Source organism: Podarcis erhardii (genome assembly GCF_964252035.2).
Source record: "Podarcis erhardii genome assembly, chromosome: 11".
In the NCBI taxonomy this organism is placed as follows: domain Eukaryota; kingdom Metazoa; phylum Chordata; class Lepidosauria; order Squamata; family Lacertidae; genus Podarcis; species Podarcis erhardii.
The window spans coordinates 28,476,315-28,499,051 of NC_138501.1; the positions used below are offsets into that span (position 1 = coordinate 28,476,315).

Genomic DNA, 22,737 nt, shown 5'->3' on the forward strand with positions numbered 1-22,737 from the left:
TGAAGAATTTGGAGCAAATGATTCAGCAGAGGAAGCACAGCCCACAATAACTAAGGAGATTGTACAAGAATACTTGGCTAGTTTAGATGTATTCAAGTCTCCAGGGCCAGATGAACTGCATCCAAGAGTATTAAAAAAACTGGCAGATGTGATCTCAGAACCACTGGCAGTCATCTTTGAGAATTCCTGGAGAACAGGCGAAGTCCCGGCAGACTGGAGGAGGGCAAATGTTGTCCCTATTTTCAAAAAGGGGGAAAGAGGGGACCCAAGTAATTACCGCCCAGTCAGTCTGACATCAATACCAGGGAAGATTCTGGAGCAGATCATTAAGCAAACAGTCTGTGAGCACCTAGAAAGGAATGCTGTGATCACCAATAGTCAGCATGGATTTCTGAAAAATAAGTCATGTCAGATTAACCTGATCTCGTTTTTTGACAGAATTACAAGCCTGGTAGATGAAGGGAACGCAGTGGATGTAGCCTACCTTGATTTCAGCAAGGCATTTGACAAGGTGCCCCATGATATTCTTGTAAAGAAGCTGGTAAAATGCAGTCTTGACTATGCTACCACTCAGTGGATTTGTAACTGGCTGACTGACCAAACCCAAAGGGTGCTCATCAATGGTTCCTCTTCATCCTGGAGAAGAGTGACTAGTGGGGTGCCACAGGGTTCTGTCTTGGGCCCGGTCTTATTCAACATCTTTATCAACGACTTGGATGATGGACTCAAGGGCATCCTGATCAAATTTGCAGATGACACCAAACTGGGAGGGGTGGCTAACACCCCAGAGGACAGGATCACACTTCAAAACGACCTTGACAGATTAGAGAACTGGGCCAAAACAAACAAGATGAATTTTAACAGGGAGAAATGTAAAGTATTGCAGTTGGGCAAAAAAAAATGAGAGGCACAAATACAAGATGGGTGACACCTGGCTTGAGAGCAGTACATGTGAAAAGGATCTAGGAGTCTTGGTTGACCACAAACTTGACATGAGCCAACAGTGTGACGCGGCAGCTAAAAAAGCCAATGCAATTCTGGGCTGCATCAATAGGAGTATAGCATCTAGATCAAGGGAAGTAATAGTGCCACTGTATTCTGCTCTGGTCAGACCTCACCTGGAGTACTGTGTCCAGTTCTGGGCATCACAGTTCAAGAAGGACACTGACAAACTGGAACGTGCCCAGAGGAGGGCAACCAAAATGGTCAAAGGCCTGGAAACAATGCCTTATAAGGAAGGGCTAAGGGAGCTGGGCATGTTTAGCCTGGAGAAGAGGAGGTTAAGGGGTGATATGATAGCCATGTTCAAATATATAAAAGGATGTCACATAGAGGAGGGAGAAAGGTTGTTTTCTGCTGCTCCAGAGAAGCGGACACGGAGCAATGGTTCCAAACTACAAGAAAGAAGATTCCACCTAAACATTAGGAAGAACTTCCTGACAGTAAGAGCTGTTCGACAGTGGAATTTGCTGCCAAGGAGTGTGGTGGAGTCTCCTTCTTTGGAGGTCTTTAAGCAGAGGCTTGACAACCATATGTCAGGAGTGCTCTGATGGTGTTTCCTGCTTGGCAGGGGGTTGGACTCGATGGCCCTTGTGGTCTCTTCCAACTCTATGATTCTATGATTCTATGATTCTATGATTCTGTATCAATGCCCATTTGTCTGATGATGAACATTGTATGCTGGCGGTGATCAAATCCATTCTTTTCAACCTTTTCATGTGTTATTCAGAAAGGGTGTTAAGGAAAACTACACTATTTGACTCTCTTGTAAACAACAATGATTACTGGAGCTGGATCCCAAGCCAAACTGAGTCAATCTGGGATTTAGCAAAAGTCAAGTCTTTCCTGTATCAGTCTCTAGGGTCACAGCCAGCACTGTGACTCTCCAATGGTTTGACTTTACCCCTGAAAGTTCATATTCTTCCATTGTCTCCCCAGACAGATGGTTGCCAACAAAACATGTTGAGGCAGCCGTGGGTACAGGGGGAAGAATGAGACACAGGCAGGCTTCATGTATTGTGCCCCCCTCCCCTGCATTCAGTCTGCATCATCCTGGGTTGAATTGGGGCCACTCCAAAGCACCAGATCAAGCTCTGAATCAGATTGGGAGAGCCATGCAAAGCCCTAATGATTACTAATATATTATATATTTTGGAAAGTTGTTTGTTTGCTATGCAATTGGATACCTCTGAGGATATGGTAATCAAATTTTGCAGGATGGTACGAACAGGTTTTCATATATATTTGGATACAATTGTTCAGTATTTTGAATCAGTATGGACTGAACCTTTCAAAACTGTGCTGATTTCCCTAGCCTGCTAGTGGGTTAATACTTCCTGAGCAGATGTGTCTTCGCATTACCTTTATCACTTGATGACTGAGTGAAATAAGGGTAGCAAAGTGTCTTTCCTGCATTCATATTTGATGTGTCATTTTCTTTTCATTCTTTTTTATCTTTCAGGGCCATGCATTCCTAATCCCTGCCATAATGGTGGAATATGTGAAATTAGTGAAGCCTATAGAGGAGACACATTCATAGGCTATATCTGCAAATGCCCAGAGGGGTTTAATGGGATCCACTGCCAGCACAGTAAGTTTCAATATAATACTTTCTTCTTCTGCCCCTTTAGAACTACAATGCAATTCAGAGGTGACCGAGTTTTGGGGGCCTGTGGGCACCTTTGCAAACCAGAGAAAATGCTGTGGGCACCACACACACTCTAAACAAGGACACACTGCAACCTAATGCTTCTTTCAAGCCTAATTTCAGTGGGAAAGGGGCAATGGAGAGAATCCTGTGCACCAAGTGATGACACATTGGTGATACAACTCCTATCCTACAAAGAGGTGTGCTGGTACAATTTTATGGACTTCAGCCAACAGCTTTGGAAAACTATTACTGTTTTGATTGATCTTCTTCATATATTTTGGTAAGGTTGGCTATCAGTCTTAGGAGCTTTAAGAAAAGTGACTGGTAGGATTCCTCTATCCATGGACCTTGTGGGCTTACAGGGCGGTGGCAAGCTAAACAGCACTATGCGGCTCAGTGCAGCCACTACTTTAAGGTCTCACAGTGCCCCAGATTGATGCTTAGTCAGGGGAGTTAGGGAATTAGCATAGCTCCTAGTGCTGCTCAGACAGCCAGGCTATAACCATTTTTAAATGGGTGACACAGAACACACATCAGCAGTGCTCTGGTCAGACTCACTGGAACCTGGTGCCAAGTGCTGATTCTGGTCATCACCTTGTGGCCGATCAGACTTGTATCCTAGTTGTTCAGAAGGGCTCAATTCTGAAGGCAGGATGGTGGAGGAGGGGAGAAACCTAATGATTTCTTCTTCTTTTTCCTTAGTATGTGTTTTTTAAGCACACACACAGTTAGAAGAACTTGATTCCTTGTCATAAAATAAAGATGAGTTGAACTGGGTGTCAGAAAAGTGGAATGTGGCCGGATTTGCCATAGGGCTCGTGGTTTCGTCTTGATGTTGTCAGCAGTTCATTTGGTTAATGATAGCTGGAGATGAAAAGGGTTGTAAAAAGCAGATATTTATGCTAATAGGTTTTCCCCTATATTCGCTCTTTCAACCCATTTTAATACCAGCCTGAGACAGGTGCTCTTAGTCATGTTATTTAATTCAATAGGAAGACTTTCCTGAGGGCTTTATTAATGAACACACTGGATTTAAAAGCAATGGGCTTCTAACATTTAGGCTGAAGGCACAGCATTCATTTTACCTACAATTTGTTATAACTACTTGGGAAAATATCTATTAAATTATGAATTAGTCTTCTACCACCACCACATTTTCTCATGATTTTTGGATTAAAAAGATGAAGGACTTTTAATGCTTGTTTTCTCCATGTGAGCAATGCTAGGTCTTCTCCATCATGGAAGGCTTAGAGGAGGGATGGAGGACATGTGGCCCATCAGATATTATACTACAGCTCCTACCAACCTCAGACAGCATGACCAATGGTCAGGGACGATGGGGGTTGTAGTCCAACAACATTTGGGGGACTACAGATTTCTCATTCCAGACTTAGACAACACAGCAGCAAGAAGCAAAACATGAACCCAGTTTTGTCTCTCAGCAAGAATGGCATAGACATGTGGAAACCACTGACTCCACCAGGATAAAACAAGTCCAGTGACACCTGGTAACTAAACCATATATTGAGATGATCAACACACATTTTTTTAAAATGTGAAAAGTTTTATACCTGCCTATCCCTGTACAAATGAGTCTTTCAAAGAAGCTTGTAATTAAAAACTAAATATAAAAGCAATAGTAACCCAATCATGAAAATCCAAGTTAATAAAGCCAAAAGCAGCCAAAAACAAAAAACACACAGGACAGCACTAACAACCAATGCATTAAGCAACAAGATTCAAAAACACATTTAAAAGGGAAAATTGTCAGTTGCTAGAAGTGGAAAAGAAAAAGAGAACCTTACCTCCTGAGGTGAGCAAGTCTTCTTGTATGTTGCCACCAACCTGTCTCTTCTAAGACATGCAAGAGAGGCGAAACAGCTGACAAACATGTAAGCGTAAAAGGTGTTGGGGCTTCAAGTAGTCTGGTCACAAGCTGTTTAGGGCTCTATATGTGATAGCCCTTGGATTGGTAGCCAGTGCTGCTGATACGTTTATGGGGTCACATGATCCCAGATTCTTGCCCTTGTTAAGATTTTAGCAGCAACACTGCACTTCAGTTGTTTCAAAACCAGGCCTGAATCCAGGCTGAAATTTGTCTAGTTAATCAGTTTCATTTGGGATTCTTTGAATTGGGTCACCAATAAATGCTTAAGCATCATATTAAAAAATGGAATATCGGGCACTGACTTATGATTCTTCAATACAGCAGAATCCAAAGATTGCTGCTTTAAAAGACAAACTATTGCCATTTGTAGACAGGGCAGAATAGAACCCTTAAGGAGAATTCAAGATTTTCACCACACAATCAGCTAGTCCTCCTCTGGTTGCCAGTCTGGATGGGCAAAGGTCAAGTACATATTTGAACAAGCTTCCTGGTACAAGGATCCTGTCCAAGTTGTTCCCCAACTACTGTGGACCTTGATGTAAAGGACCAGTAGCTACCCAAAAAGCTCCACTTGCCGATTATGCGCAGATAAATTAGCCTTCTATACTGCCATCTTTGCCACGGAATAGATGTGAAAGTAGACTCCAGCTGTGTTCAGTCAGATTCATAACGGGTCATTTCATTGCCAACAAATTATCAGAAAACTGGAAAACCACAATGTGTTCAAATGGACAAATATAATGTGTTGGCCAATTATGGGAATTGCTGAGGCGGCTTACTTCACACAACCATAGTTTCTCACAACTATCAGGATTGTATTTAAAAAAAAACAAAAAACAAAACGGCCCACTTCATATTCTTAATTTTAAAAGAATCTTATAGAAATAGAGTTGTCAGAGCAAAGGGAAGCTAGGCAATCCTGTAGTAACTTCAAAGTGAACATGTACAGTACCATTTTTACTACCAATGATTCTTTATTTTTGCCTCCCCCACCCCCAATTTCTTAAGAATATGCATACCTTTTTCAGAAGCAAATATCACACAACACCATTTTTTCAACTAGGAGAATATCTGCACTATCTCTTACTGTAGACTGGTATTTAGAAAATCAATACTGTACTTAAAGAGGAACTATGATAACACATTGACACTGTAGGTGCAAAATTAAAGCTATAATCAATATTGTGAAGTACCTCACCCCAGTCATTCTTGGGTTCCTTTGTTTTTTCAGTTGAAACATTCCAGCATACATTACCTTGACTAATGGAGTGATTATGCTTTGACTGGATACCACAACTCTCTGTCAGCTACTAACAATATAATATAATATATATGTTTCCAAAATGTAAATAAATGAACTTCAGGCTATATTTGTAGCATTTTAGAAAGCTGAACTCCTTTCCTAAATGCATCAACACAGAGTAATCTAGTTCTCCAGGGTGGTGCATTTTTTTGTCCAATTCCTTGCTAACAAGTTTATATAGGCTTATAAAATATCTCCTCCTTGCTTCCTTGTCTGTGAACTCATTGGAATTCAGGTATGTGCTCTGCTGAAACTTATGCTGTGTGCAGAAGCTGAGTGACCTCATTCCAAAGTAAGTGGCTTCTTCTGGAATTCAGATTGCTGAGTGTCGACCTGTAATTTAGTTTATCTCAAACTGTAATATCTAATATTATCCAACCAGATCAATTAAACTAGATAATTAGAAAACCTATCACACAACACTGACAAAATCATGCCAATGAATCTCAAAATGAATATTTCTGTGATTCCCTGACATTTGGTTCATGTACTGGATCATGTAGACAATTAATATGTAAATTGCAGAGCATATCACTATTAATTTTTACTGAATTCATATGCTGAGCTTGACAGCTGTGGCTTATTATTAATGTTTCAATATCCCTCAAAAGCTCCTGATGCTTCATTGGTGATACCAATAGGTACATATTCTCTATGCCACTGTGAGGGGTCATAAATTGAACTGCAATTAGTATGGGTGGGAAAGAAATCCCAGATGCCTCGAATGCAGTTGCTAATAATGTGATATAATTTAGCACTGAGCTGTGAAACAAATTGTGCAGATGAGAACCCATGCTGATTTCTACCATTATCAGACCTTGTGCAACAGATGCATTGTTCTAGACACACCCTGAGGTATTAAAGGATTCCTAGGCTTTCAAACCAAAGTGAGAGCATTTGGGTCAAAATTAAGGGAGAGAAGAATAACAGTGACCTCATTGTGGGAGTTTACTATAGATCCCCAAGCCAAACGGAGGACATAGATGATGCCTTCCTGGAACAGATGGCCAAGCATGCAAAAGGAAGGGAGATAGTAGTAATGGGGGACTTCAATTACCCGGATATTTGTTGGATGTCAAACTCAGACAAGAGCATAAGGTCAAACAGATTCCTCACTGGCCTTGCAGACAACTTCATTGTCCAGAAAGTGGGAGAAGCAACAAGAGGAGCAGCCATTTTAGATCTGGTCCTAACCAATGTTGATGACCTGGTTAGTGGGGTAGAAGTGGAAGGATCATTAGGCTTGACAACCATATGCCAGGAGTGCTCTGATGGTGTTTCCTGCTTGGCAGGGGATTGGACTCGATGGCCCTTGTGGTCTCTTCCAACTCTATGATTCTATGCTTAACCACCTCATTAAAAGCTATCTTGCAACTGTACAATTCTCTGCTTCCCTGAATTTTATTCCTCACATTTTGTACCCCATGATTCCTCCAAGGAGCTCAGGAAGACATACGTGGGCCCACCCCATTGTTTGGTTCACAATAAAACCTTGTAAGGCCTAGGATCACCCTGTGAGAGGGAATGTCAAATGCAGGTCTCCCCCAGTACAAGTCTATCACTCTAGCCACATAACCAATTTCCTTCAACTTTTTAAGTGGAATTGGCATACAGATCTAGGACAATGATACTATTCTCTCATAGGCAGTCCAAGATGGTAGGCCTGCTCTTGCTTATCTACAGTTCCTAACCTAAAGCAACTACTCACCAGCAACAACACGCCACATAAGAGAATCCCAAATACAGGGGCCAGACCTGCAGCAAGTCCAAATGCCAACTCTGTACCTAAATCCACACTGGCAACGCTGTCACATGGCCTGTTAACAGCAGCCACAACCATTCACCTGCCCATCTTCCAAGTTTGTAAGTGATTTCCGTTATGGTAGTGCCCCTATGCTTCCTACATCAGTTTCAGCAGAACAGCAGCCTCTCTATTGATACTGAGCTGGATAAGCTTATTGGCAAGGCAGCTACAGCAATGTAGGTATGGGAGAATATGATGCTAACATCCAATACCAAAGCAAAGGTCTACCAGGCATGTGTTTAGCACTCTACTTTATGGAAGTGAGTTGTGGGCAACTTACAACCATCTGGAGCAATCTCTCAGCACCTTCCACATGCATTGTGTCATGAAGATTTGGTGTATCACATGGCAGGACAGAATTTTTTAAAAAAAGATGTGCTCTCCCAAGTCCACATTTGCAGGATATTCACAGTTTTCTTATAAATATTCATTGACATTTTTCAGTCACTAGATCAATTACAGTTTCTTATACATCATATTGATTCAAGAAAATGACAAGTGATATAATGGATAATCTCAGTGTTCTATTTTTTAAAAAAGATGTAGTTAACTTGTAGACTGTTGCCTCACCATTCCAAAAGAACAAAGTCTTTGAAAATATTATCTAGCCCCAAAATAACAACTAAGCAAGACATGACATGCATTTAGAGGTAGACAAACAGATCTCTTTCCATTGTCTCTTTCTGCATTAGTCTATAAATATGTAAAAATCAGCTTGAAAATCTAAATATGCATTTAATATGCACATTTTAATGCAAGTTTATATGCTTAAAAAAACCCCAAACTGTGTTGCAATGGAAACTTAGAATTAGTTCAGTTTCTTTAAAAAAAAAAGTTTCTCATTGATCATAGAAGTTTAGCATTAGAATGGACTCCAAGGGTTGTCTAGTCTAACCTCCTGCAATGCCGGAATCACAGCTAAATAATCCCTAACAGATGGCATCCAACCTCTGTTGAAAAACCTTCATTGAAGAAGAGTTCACCACCTTCCAAGGTAGTTCATTCCCCTGGCAAACAGCTCCGATTGCCAGAAAGTTGTAATGTTTAGGCTGCATCTATTTTCTTATAATTCATTGGGCTAGTGTGTTGTGCTTTGTATGGGGCTACCCTTGAAGATGGTCTAAAGCAGGGGTCAGCAACCTAAGGCCCATGGGCCACAAGCAGCCCATGGGGGTTGTTTAACCAGCTCATGGATCCCCGCTGCCTGCTAGGTCGGCTCCCGTGCACTGCACTAAACCAGTGTGGAGCAGAGTGGTGACCACCTTCCACGATGCTGGCCAGCTTCCCATTGGCTGCAGGAAGCTCCTGCAGCCAATGGGAAGCTGTGCACGCCTCCTCCACACCAGAAGGAGTGCTGTAAATAGCGTTTGTGTGTGTACGCACGTGCTCCAGCCCACCGCAGTGTCTGTGGGACCGTGAACCATCCCAAGCCACAAAAACTTTGCCAACCCCTGGTCTAAAGGCTACACCTAAAGCAGAATGTGACTACTAGGTTGCTGAGTGGGGCAGCCTGATAGGACCATGTGTCACTGAAAGTTCTGCACTGGCTGCCAATGAGCTATGAAACCCAGTTCAAGGTGTTAATACCAGCATACAATGCCCTAAATGGCTAGGGATCCAAATACCTAAAGAAATAACTCTCCCAGTATCAATCAGCAGGTGAGGGGATCACCACGCATCTGAACAAAGCCAATAAATATGACTAAAATTAGGATGTTTTCATGAAATCAAACATAACAGCATCAACAAATCTTTTTAGATAATGAATATCAGCCGTACAATTTTGACAAGAATTGTATATTTATTTTTTGTTTGCATCATCCATATATCTACTGAGGTAATTCACTGTTGCATTTGTATCCCAATCATCTTCCAAGGCACTCAGGGAAATGTGCATAGAGTTAATTTATTTCCCTCCTCACTCGTCATGATACCATTGTAAAAAGGAAAGCAAATCTGAGAAATAGTAATTTACTTGCCCAGGGCCACCCAGAGTGGCTGTGCAGAAATTAGAATCCAGCTGTATGAGGTCCAGTTCCAATTCTAACAATGTAGCACTACATGAATTCAGGAACTTCTGGGTTTTGTATACTTCACATTCTGAAGGTAGCGCCTTTAAACGCTTCAAGCTTAAGTAAATAATTCTCCAAAATCAGCATTATATAGAAATCCTCAGTTAAAGGAAGAAATTGTTATTTCCACCAATAGGGGTTTGCTTGGAGAAAGGCTCACACAATAGACCAAATGCTGGTTTATATGCTAATTCTCATTTTTATCACTCAGTACAGCACACTTATCATAAAGTGTGTAACTTATGTAAATATTTTCAGTTTTTCTCCAGATTATTTATTCAAACAAGCAAAAGCTATTATCTCAGCCCTGAGTGTATTTTATTTTTCTCCATTATCCGTTTCCTTCAATTTCTTAGAAAGTATAAGTTTTTCTCCAGTTCTCTTTCAAAAAGTGGCTTGTTTTCTTCCTTTGAAATAAAGAGTGAAAAAGTCATTTTATATTGAATCAGCACAATCTCTCCCTTTCCTCCCCAGAACTTCAGAGAGAAGGAAATGTTTATTGCTCTTTTTTGTCTCTCCAGGAGACCCTTCAGGTTCAGACAGCTTTTTGAAAATGACCTATTGGCCATTTGATTCTCATGAAATGTCTTGACTTCTAAATTTGGAGGTTGCTGGTAACCTTAATGTCTGTGTCATGACACAGTATGCAACACTGTATCAGTAGAGGAAAACAGAGACTAATTTAAGACAAAATAAAAGAGAGACTGAGCCTAGTTTATCTGAAGAAAAAAGAAATCTGATTCAGCTGCACATAATTTGGCAAAGCTATTATATTTAATTATGGGGAAAGTATTTCAACTTTCTGCAATTTCTTTATTGAAATTCAAGTAATAATCGAAAAGCTGCTCCATCTTGCATTTTAGCTGGACTCTTGCATGTGAGCCACCCAGTTATTGTTGAAAGGGAAGTGCAAGCTTGGCGTCGGTGTACATATCACACGAGTCCTGTTCGGATTGATCATAGCTAAGTGGTAGAACATAGGCTTTGCATGCAAGGGGTCACATTCTCAATATATGGTACCTCCACCAGGGTGAAAGCACATTGCTTGAGCTGAGATCCTGGAAAGCTGCTGTCAGTTAGAGCAGACAAAACTGGACTAAATGGGCAAATTGATCTGGTAGAAGGCAGCTTCTTGTGTTCCTGTGGAGGCCAGTTGAAACTAATGCATGGTATGTTCAACCACACCATGCCATAAAACTGCCCATGTGATGCAAACAATCCTGATTACAATCCAGGCTACACCTACCATGCGTAGAAGTTGCCATGTGGAATTCATTTTAACCATTATCCATGTAGCTATTATAAAGAATAGTTGCTCTGAGTTCTTGGCTTAATCATCCAGCAATTAAAAAGATACTGAAACTTCTAAACAGAAACAGCATGATAGAAGAAATGCATGTCCATCAGATTATGCCAATCAGTCATGCTCGTCATTGGTGCTAAATAAAAATATGCAAATTACCCCATGATGTATTTTTAATGCAGCCCTTTGGACTGAGCAGATGGCTTAGATTGTATGGTTTGGCTGTTTCCACCCCACTATCCCCAACCTTTCTTTCTCAGTGTTGATGTTGTTTCACATTCCTTTTGATTACCTTATGATGATAAATTGCCATTTTCAGAAGTAATCAGAATAAAAGGTCCACTTCGTCCAACATTCCATTTTTAACAGAAGGTAGTCAGGTGCTCCTGGAAAGCTTACAAGCAGAACATGAAAACAACTGAACACCCCTGCTGTTTATCTCTGCACTTCTGTGGGAATGGGTCAGTTGGATGAATCTGGTGTTCATAGGTATATTGCTTCTGAAGGTAGCTTAACTGCTGTTGTGATCTCATTTCCCACAAGACTTTAGCATTTAGGAAACAGACTTATTGAATCCATTCACATTATCATCTGAGGGCAATCCTATAAACATGAGGGCTTTCACAATGAGACATTCTTATGTCTGTCCTTGTGCAGAAAGAAGGCTTTATTGGAATTAAAAGGTTTGGGGGGGGGAAACAAATTTAAGCTTTTTCCTTTCTTTTAATAAAAGGTTTTGGCAGAGAATTTTGCTGGTTTGAAATGTAGCTAAGCATCTATTATACACAAGGGGATTTGAAATGATATTTGCTAAAGGATGATGGCTTTATAATCTTGCAGGAATTGAGTTTACCTTCTGCATTAAGGCATCTCCAAATGTATTCTGTGTGAACCTTTCTTGTACTGACAGGCCAGTTTGTGCACAAGAAATATAACCAACAACTTTCATGAAGTTTTCAGAGTTTAATTTTGTTTTTGTTTTTTAACCCACTATATGCTCCTGCAGAACAACTAGTATATGCTATTACAGAAAACTGCAGCACATTCCTAGGCATGTATACTGGGAAGCAAGTCCCACCATGTGCAATGGGACTCTCTCAGATAAGGGCTTAACCACGCTTTTGCCCTGCTGTTTCCAGGTACAGGTTCTCTTAGGGAAAATGGAGCTTTAACTTATAGACCAGGCCTCAAAAGAGCAGGTGAAAGGTAAGTGTGCAGAAACCTTTAGGGTACAGCTTAAGGCTGAAATCCTATAACCACTTAGCTGGGACAAGCCCCATTGAACCAAACAGGACTTACTTTTGCGCAGAGATCATTTGGATTGTACTGTACAACTTTGACAGTTAGTATTTGCCTGCATTGTGTTCCTTCCTGTTACCTGTAACATAGAATACTTTTTAAATAATGTGACCAGCACCTGGTTGCAAATTTTACTTGCACAAGAAAACTATGTTCTCTTGGGAAAGTGCTTATTCTGTCTGTAGACTGAAATGTTCTTGTAATTTTGAACTATTCCTCTAATGACTTTTAACTTTCTTTCATATGACCTTTTAAATTGTTTTTTCAACAACACTGCTAGTAGTAATACAATCTGTCAAAGTACTGGTTATATATACAGTCACTTTTGGTCAGGTTCAATAAAAATGATGGGAATTCTTTCCCTGGAAGCATACTTTTAAAGTGTGAAATTACATGGGAAATAAGTTAATGTCATTACTGAGAAGCCTATCCCAGTATATATTAAAGGCAATTATAATGGGGGGGGGGCAATTATTAACTTTCTCCCTATCATTGAGAAAGTTTTAATTTTCAACCAATATTCACTCTCTTCAGGCAAGATCCAATTCTAGTAGACGGGGCGGGGGGGTGTTGCTTCAGACAATGTTTCATTCATAGGAATGGGTCTTCATGTTATTCCATGTTGAAAGCTGTCACCTTTGAAGGACTTCATACCACGTGACATTTATAGGGAGGAAGAGCTACGTTGACCCCCTTTAGGATTTTCCATATAGCTGGCAAATTCTGCCCTGAAGTAGATATCATTTTTCACAGAGTAAGGGCCTACTGTGAAGGTGATATTAACTGAATTGCAACTCTTCTAGAGTAGACACTGAAGAAATAGCTTTACAGTACTTTTCAGAGCTGTGTGCAGTCCAATGGATCAATTTCTATCAATTTTAAGTGAAGGACAGGAGATAGTAAAGGACTGGCTCCCTTAGTGGAAGTGAGTGAATATTTCTTATTTAAAACATTATTGTCTTCGTTTTGGAAATACAATAAAAATGCAGCCAATGGATCAAAACACTCAACAGGGTTGAAACAGCTACATCTATTGCCATATCTTGATACTGTGGGACAAAATATACTGTCTAAGTTTCTGCAGCCATCAATTATGCATTCTCCTGTTCCAGTTATGGCTTATGTCAAAATATCATAATGCTCTTTTATGTCACATCAGTTTCAATGAAAGTGGGTTGATCATATAGCTGTCTTCCACTGAAACTAACTGAGGTGTTAAAGTGTCTTAATTTGAATACATTGCATCATATATAGAGAGAGGGAGGGAGGGAGGGAGGGAGGGAGGGAAAGAGAGAGATATATTATTGGTTGGTCCTTAATTGTGTATTTGAAAGGGAGGGAAAGGTATAAGAGTTTCGACAGTGTTAAAATAGTTTATGCCTTATTGCATTCTTCAGTGAAAATATATTTGCTAGCCGTACTTACCATACACAATCTCACAAAGTGTCTGACTTTCTTATTGTGTAAAATGCAAATGTTATATTGAATATCTGTCTAATATTGTAACTGGGCATTCTCCACAGATGTGAATGAATGTGAAGCTGAACCCTGCAAGAATGGTGGCATTTGTACAGATCTGGTAGCTAACTATTCATGTGAGTGTCCTGGCGAATTTATGGGAAGGAACTGCCAACACAGTAAGTACAAATTACTATGTATGAATTTAAACTCCACTCTTTCTGTTGTAAAGTATTTAAATGAAGATGGTTTAAAAATGGCTGTGGCGTGTCTTCCAGTCAGAGCTTTGCTTGATGCCTATCTTCTGTAATGCTTCGTTCAAAGCTGCTCTCATCCCAAATCTCTTGCCATTATGCAACTAAGCCAGGCTAGCATCAAGGGATTTTCTCCATGCCATTCTTTATTGCTTCCTGTTTACTCTGTCTTCCATTTCCACTCTTTCTGAATTCCATTTTAAGAAGAGACTTTTTATAATCAATTCCAGCAACAGAGCTTTCTGTGAGGTTTGCTTTCAGGGTATTTGTGCCTTCGTTGCATTATCCCGCTTTGAGTTCATTGCTGATGAAAAGAAGCCAAAATATTGGTTTATTAAATGATTCCCAAAATGTCTTTCAGGGCACATAAGTTCTCTCAATGTGGAGTACAATGGAATAATTATGAATGATAATAATAACACAATAATATAAGCATGCAATAAAAACTATGTTACACTTCCTTAAAACCAAGTAGTTAATTAAAGTTCTTTAAATTCCTCTTCTATACATTTTCCTGGGGGACAAAACTCCATAGGTGTGGAGTGACCAATGAAAAGATAAAAATCACATAATAAATGAGTGCACTGATGGAATGCAAAAAACAAAAACAAAACAAAACAGAAAAGCCTTGAATAAAATGTGAACGATTACATCAAGGTGCATGGGTTTGTTTGTTTGTTTGTGGTTTTAACAGTATTGGGTAGTAGTTTATTTATTTATTTGCAATGGGTTTGATTCAGAAATATACGTGTTTAATAGGGCTGGTGAAAGGTGTTCCTCTATGGTTTCAGGGACCCTGATGAATGAAGTGGCTATGGCATGTGGGACTGAGGAAGGAGGTCAGGTAGAGACAAGCTCCACCTGTGGGAATGCCACTCATGCATGTTGCCTCCACCTAATTTTCAGGGGTTAGCCCTTCCTTCTCCACCCAGCTCACTGAGCCCTTTGGGGGAAGCTGCAGGGGCTGCCAGGGTAAAGAAGGCTGTTCCTGCATTTGCAGCACAGAAAATTTGGGAATTGAAAATGGAACTGCAGAATTAAATTGCAAGTTTCCCTTGGTTTCACTTCAGAAAGAAGACTGGAACTCCAAAATACATAGGGGGAGATATAGTATTTGAGAAGCGTCTCTAAATGAGACCCATAATGAAGGTGTAGGCATTACAGGTGAAAGAAAATGCTGAGGCTTTGCTCTTCATTCAGTATAATTGGAAAGAGATAACTCCACAAATGGTTGGCTCAGTTTTGTAGGTCTCGGATTCATGTCTAATTCATGATACCTTCTATCCACCACTTATATGGGCAACTGTGAAGCCATAGCTTGCTTACACCTGCAGGCTGCATATACACTGCCATTTAATTTTCATCCAGCAAACTCCAACCACTGGTTGGGGAAGCACTGTACGCAATCAACACCTATTCTGTCATTTCTTCTGAAATACTGTGTTTTGATGCATTTTCCTTCTATTGAGTTAAAGAACAACCTAGCTATTTTAAACTGGTAATGGGTACACAGCCTTAGGCATGATCTCAATTCAATGAGATCTCAATTTAATGCCCAAAGGTCATATGGGAAAGTTCCTCCCCATTTCTAAACAGCAGAGAAGGTGTATGTGCATTGTTACTATTCTTCTTTATTGCTAATACTTAACTCGATACCCTGTATAGTGAAGTTAGATTTTACCTATTTACCCATTTACTTTTACAAACGGAAGGGCTTCTTCTGTCCATGAAAGACTTTTGAACCAGTTGTGGAAAGGAGGAGATGGTTTTAAGCAATTTACCCTTTCCTTTGCAGTTGCCCCACAGTTCTTGGGGGTCTCTCAACCCTTCCAAAATTTGGAAACTCCTCTGGAGCCCCCTCCAGAGGGGGAGGGGAGTTGGCAAATTTGCCTCCTTTGTTTCTGTTGGCAGGAGCAAAGTTCTGGATTCAAGCCAAGCTTTATAATGCAGTGCAAAATCTTTCATGGGAATCACTTCCATTTTCAGGCTACATTTAACTACCCTTCACTCTTAAGATATGTTATGGTGTGCAAATTCTATGCTGGACAGGTTGTTTAATAAACTGTAGAATACTGAAAGACCCCCGTTTAGGGAGCCAACCATATCGCCCAAGCACTTTGGCACCATTTCCCTAATTTTTAACATTCATTTGTGAGCTATAAACATAAATTGGTGTTGCAGAGTTCCTATTAAAATGTGATGTCCTAATCATAGCACAACATTCTTCCTACAAAATATAGTGAGGTCTCCCACTTTCTTCACAAGGGTTTACCATGTCATAACACCTAATTATGTAGTTATGCATTGTAATTACAACTCCTAATTGTATCATTGCATATATTTACAATAATTATATAATTGAAATCTGTCATGCCAATTATGCAAATCGATGAGTACTGATTACATCTACCTCAGTTAAACCATGATTTTCTGACTATAGTCTAAGAATCCTTAAAACACTGCCACTGAGAATTGTAAAAGATGTATATAAAAAATTACAAACATTCAATTTAGGTTTTGGTCATGATGGATTTTTGTTGAGGATTTTTGTTTGTTTTTGTTTGTTTTTCTTCATTTTGCTTTGAAGTTAACTTTGAACATCTTCAATCCAGGATATTTTTGAACTTCCCTGGAGAGACTTTTCACAGCTTGATTGTAGCTCACTTCCTACTGTTCATTAATTCCAACTGATAACTGTCAGCTATGTTACCTCTCAAGAGTTTGGCCTATTTTTATTGATTTATTTATTTGTTACTTTTTTGTTTTTTTATGATTGGCATTCATATTAAAACTTCACTGAAACCTGTGTGTGTGTGTGTGTGTGTGTGTGTGTGTGTGTGTGTAAGCTGCTATACAAACAATGGTATCTAATGTTGTACTTTCGCTGAGAAGGTGCCTATCAACAGAAAGCTTTCCAGGCTTTCAGGCATGGGTCTTTCTCAGCCCTACCTGGAGAAGCCAGGGATTGAACCTGGGACCTTTGGCATGCAAGGTAGATGATCTACCACTGAGCTATGGCATGGCCCTCTGCAGCTTTGCTCCCTAAATCTTTCCTGGGAGGTTGGGGAGGTTGGGGAGCATGTTTAGGCGGGTGCAGGGGGCTATAGGGAAATCACTTGAATAGAGTATAAGTGTTGCATGAAGTCCAACGAAGTGCTGCAACACAGCCATTTAAGTTAGCAAGCTTTGTTGTGGGCCCAGGAGCAAGAAACCCGGGGCTGGCAGGGCCCATACCATGGAAAAACACAATAAACACACAGGACAAACATCTTGGGTTCAAATAGGCCATAACCTTATGGATTACAGATGTAAGTAGATTTTGGCATTGGCGTTGGGTATGTACCCTGAATCAACCAATCCAATGGCTGCTTAATTATTTTGCAGGGTTGATTCTGTGTTAAAGATCCCTTTATGATGTATGTCAAATAGAGGCGACCCCTTCAGGAATGCCATTTTGGGGAGTGCTGTGGCCCATTGGCCCCCAACTGAGCATCTGGACAGAAGCACCTCCCTCTGGAACCTTTTACTGGGGTGCCCCCTGATACCAAATATAAAACACAGTCCCTCCCAAGCCTATAAAGAGACAGTGGGTTGAAAGGTAAAAATATTTTATTCTGAGCCACAGAACAGAGTTTCAGTTGGATACTTCCCAAAAGACTAAGTCTAGAACAAAGAATGCACAGGGCATTTATACAATTGTAGCAAACACAGACGCATGATTTCCTGTGTCACTATTGGCTAGGAACGCATGTGGACAAAGCATGCTTAAGTCAGGTAGTCTTCTGCTTGGCTATAGGACAGTTACTTCCTGAAGAGGTATATGGATGGTGCTGTGGTCTATACAGGTTTTCCTTCAGACAGCTCAGGAGTCAAATATGCCCAAACCCTCCGACATTTCTCCAATGAAAACAGGGATATCCTAAGGAAAAACGGGATATTCTGGGATCAAATCAGAAACTGGGATGGCTTCTCTAAATCAGGGACATCCCTGGAAAATAGGGACACTTGGAGGGTCTGTGGTGTGGGAGTTTCTGATTTGATCCCAGAATGTCCCATTTTTCATTAGGCTGTCCCTAATTACATTGGATAAATTTTGGAGGGTATGGTAGGGCAAGCTAGTAAGGTGTGTGGGGTATAAATAGTAAAATTATCATTATGGGATGTCCCTATTTTCATTGGAGAAATGTTGGAGTGTATGTAACAGGGTGTTCAGAACTGTGACCACATGCCTGCAGTCTGAAATTGGACAGCCCATTCATTCTACCGCCTTATTCTATTGTATATGTAGATAATAGGACCGTAAGATAAAACCTGCCTAAGTCAGTCTATTGATTTTAATATTTCAATAAGAATAGCAACTTTGGATTAGGAGGCTTTTATATTGTTCTATGAGTGATAAACTTATTTAGGGATATTTAGCAGATCTTGTTAGGCAGGATTTAAATTAATAATGCAATTCCCAAAGCAGTCTGCCAGCACAAGCCTGACTACAGTGAAGTTATTCACTGTACCAACACAGATGATGTTACCTTCTGCTGTCTTTAGTCAGACTGAATATTAGAAATATCTCATCAGAAATTCTTGAAGTTGTGCCAATTTTATTGTGTGTGCCATTCGAAGATCAAGCCTTTTATTTTTATAAATCATATGTGGACACATTAATTATCAGTCTTTCTTCTTCTTCTCTCTCTTCTTCTTCTTCTTCTTTTGTTTTACTGCCTGCCTGCAGTGTTTTTCCCCTTATTTGGTCCCCAATACAGCCTAAGAATTTCATATATTTGTGCATCTTTAACAAGAAATTACCTTACCCATATAGCCTATAGGCAGAGAATTGGGCATCATTCATTCACGTATGAGAATATCGAAACTGTTTGCTGTTATTATTTAGTTATCAGGTTCCAGGTTAGCAGAAAGAAAATCTGCAAGCAACTATGGTATTTTGTCAACAAAACATAGACACTCTTCAGTTCAGATAAATGCATTATTTTAGCTTAGTTTACATGTTACGCTAAGCCAAACCTTGGCTTGGCAAAACATGTATTCATGTGAGTTACTAGAATGGAGCTGATAGCAGCTTTGCTTCTCCCTGGTCCTTTTTGTTGTAATGTCAAACTAAACCAAGGTTTGGCTTGTGTGTCATCTAAACTCAGGGTTGTGTGCCTTGTTTGGCCTGCTCTGCATCCCCTAAACTAGCATGTGTGGTGGAAGGTGCTGGCCTAGCACCATTGTTGAAATGAGAGTCAGCTGCTAGTCCAGTCAGATTTTTTACATGGAATGAGGGAGTGTCATCTCCACCCCAGGCAGCAAAATGCCTTTGGCCAGACTTGCATCGTAATCATTATTGTTTAGAAATGGTTGCCATGGTCTCGCTTCACTTCACTTTTTTTTTTTACCAACTCATTCCTGACCTCTCAGAAACACTTACATATAAGAGCACTTATAGAAGAAATAATCAGAATAGGGGTTGAGTTTTGAACCCGATGCCCCCACAAAGCCTATCAGTAGAGCAAAAACTATTGAATTCTTAGCAGTGGGTTCCCAGAAGCCGTCGTGCTGTGGTCCATGGGGTCATGAAGAGTCGGACACGACTAAACACCTAAACAACAACAATTTGATTAGCTGTTTTGGTGATGATTTTGCTGTTGTTGTTTTCTTTCTATAAACCACTTTGAGGTGTTTGGGGGCTGTTGGTTTTTGCAATCAAGCAATATATAAATTGTGCAAAATACAATAAGATTTGCATCACATTAGTTTAAGATGGGAAAACAGGACACAATTGGGCCCAACAGAACTCCTCTTGACTAGTTTTAGCTCATAATGTTTGGCAATCTGCAACTTGGATATTTTCCCTCTATTAGGGAGGGCAGTTTAGTTGAGCATCATTTATTGCAAACATTAATTCTGGATATCCTCTCACATACCTGAAACCTCTCTTTGTATCTGTGTCAATCATATTTGCATTTCAATTTAAGATGTGGCTCTGATTCTACAAATAAATTTATGCAGGCTCCTGTAGCCCACGTTCATGGGGTACATTATGTGACTGACATCTGGCACAATTATTAGAAGTTTCAAAAGCTAATATAGATATTTAAATAAAATAAAATAACAGCCCTTGTAGCTTTTGAAACATATTTAAATTAGAGCAATTTGCATGGAGTTGTGCTTTGTATGGTGGCAATAGCTCATTTTTAACATTTTGCATTAGCATTGCATTCTTGATGGTTTACAAAGGACATGTGATACATTCTCAGCCTTTACTGAAGAATTAGGCCAGCTGGTATGTTTTAAGCTATCTTGGTAAATGTGTCTTGTAATGCTGTTGTCATCTTTTAGGAGAAGCCTTTTGTTGCATTTAAATTTTAGAAAAGAAAGAATACAATTTAAAATACATGTGGAAGGCCAGAATTTCACACTTGGAAGAAAAGGATAATCCCTTTTAGCAGCATAGCTAAAGCAAGCTATTATCTGAAGGGAGTACCTTCCAGCAATGTTAAGTGCATTATATTTGATGGTGCTTTTGTGTGGGTTGGCCACAGTAAAGCAGAGGACCTCTCAGTTGATAATTTAACTGGAAAGATGTGACAAGACAAAGCAATACAACTCAGCATTAATGGACCAAAATGCATTTTATGAAATGGGTGAAGGTTTTATTATCCTTATTGATTGATGTACGCCAATGATACATACAGAAACACTAGCATACCCATGTTAGAGAGAAAAAACAGGGAACAATATGTTGTATATCTACTTTGACAGGGAGCAAAATTATATTGACAGGACAAAATTAGAACCATTTTCTGAACAATAAATAATATGATAACAAGAACAAGTTTCTCTTTGTCTTGTAACCATTGACATTTGAAACTCTAACTTTTCAGAGGCATTGGTTATCCAGCCATTCATACAATGCCTTGACATCCAGCATAGGAATCTGTGAGTGGAAAGAAGATCTCCTATGTCATTCTCTTCTACCTGCAGCATATGTTCTACTGAGTCAAGGATGAGGGAGTTAGGCTGGGGCAGCCTGGCTGTCCTGGGTACTTCTTGGCTCAGCCAAAGATCCACTGGATCCTAGCCCCTCATCCTGCTGATTCTTGCTATAGGATTGCTCCTTTAGTGTAGTGCTACTGCAACACATAATGCCTGCATTCTTGGCCTGCACCACGGCTGCCTTTAACTAAGACTTTGGTGGTTGCATGTGGCTTTCAAACCTGGAGCTGTCCTTGCCCTCAGACATGTCAGCAGATATCAAATGACCTCCATATTTATTTTGAATGTGCCTCAAAAGCCAGTCATTAATTGCTCCTACCTTATCTGGGGGGGGGGGAATTGTGGCAAGGAGTAAATAGGCTGCAAATCTCACCTTCTTCAGCTTCCTAACCTTTCAACAATATTTGTAGTAGACAAATATCTTCACTGCTATGAAGGCGAAGCCTTAATCCCATCCCCACTTTTTCCTTTCTCAAAAGAAAAAGATGAAGGACAATTTTTTCCTTTAAATATATTGTGGCAAAGTTCAAATGAGGATTCACATCTTCTAGGGAACACAAGTATGCACTTGCTATATAGATCAAGGGCTCTCCAAAGATTTGGTAAATACCACCTTGAGAAAGAAACTTGGCTTCTGTTCATAAAGTTGAGCAGGGTAGGAGGGGAGTCATGTTCAATTATCACTGAATATGTGCAGAATTAAAATTGGACCAGTAATCTGTGGCTGCCAACTGTTTTAAATAGCTGTCAGTTAAATGGATAGCCCCCTAAAATTGTTCCTGTAGTTATAATCATATAATTTTATAGTACCACAGTAATGAAGCAGCTTGAAAAGTGTTCTGCGTCTGCTGGAAGGAAGAAGATTCTGTGTCTTCAAGTGCTTTTGTGCAGTACATTCTGCTCCTTTGCAGAAAATAGGCTTTGTGCTATGGATGAAAAAGGACCAATAATGGCCCATATAGTTTCTATTGGTTATGGAAATAATACAAAATAAACAAACTACCACAATATTCATTCCAACCTATCTATAAAGATCCTCCATAAAGTTTATTTTCCTTTATTTTTCACTCCTCCCAAAGCATAGTACTCTCACAAAACAGCAGTGAGAGAACAGGAATAGCTGTGAGCTAAATTGCACATTGAGAAGTTTATGCATGAATCAGTATTAACTACCATAGTATTAGAGGTCATCTATAATCCCACTGTCAGGGTTTGTGTTTGGTACTATTATCATGCCATACTAAGCACAGCCAGAGTTATCTCATTCCACAAAATTAGACACTGGAAGGAGAAGCGGACCACAGATGTCTAAAGCATATTTGCTTTTCACATGTCTCCCATTTGAAATCTGTTTGTGTTGAGCTGCTGATGGCTTCTTGTGGAGCTCTGCTAGCTGGATAAGTTAAAAGAATGCATCCAAGACTGCAGTATCACCTTGAATAACAATAAAGCAATGTCTTCCGGCGGCAACCATTATTTTAAAGATACTACATTTTGTTGTGCACCTGTTAGAGATCTGTTTAAGCCATCAACAGATTGTGATGTAAATTATTCCTGATATAAATTATTCCTGCCCCTACTACTACTCTAAGCACACCAGTGATGCCTCCCACTTTCTGACAGTGGAAAACACATTACCAATTGTTGATGGGAACTGTGCTGCCTTTGCACACAAACCTTTGTTGAAGCTGGCAATGGAAGCTCCCTGCATTT

General features: G+C 39.9%; 1 protein-coding gene across 1 annotated transcript in view; it reads left to right on the forward strand.

Annotated features, from left to right (window-relative positions):
• Positions 1 to 22,737, forward strand: part of EDIL3 (EGF like repeats and discoidin domains 3) — a 235,883-nt gene that overhangs the window by 133,353 nt on the left and 79,793 nt on the right. Inside the window, exons 4-5 of the mRNA XM_081881217.1 lie at positions 2,462 to 2,590; positions 13,843 to 13,956. Of these exons, the coding sequence (XP_081737343.1) occupies positions 2,462 to 2,590; positions 13,843 to 13,956 (243 nt within the window). The remainder of the gene's footprint in view (positions 1 to 2,461; positions 2,591 to 13,842; positions 13,957 to 22,737) is intronic.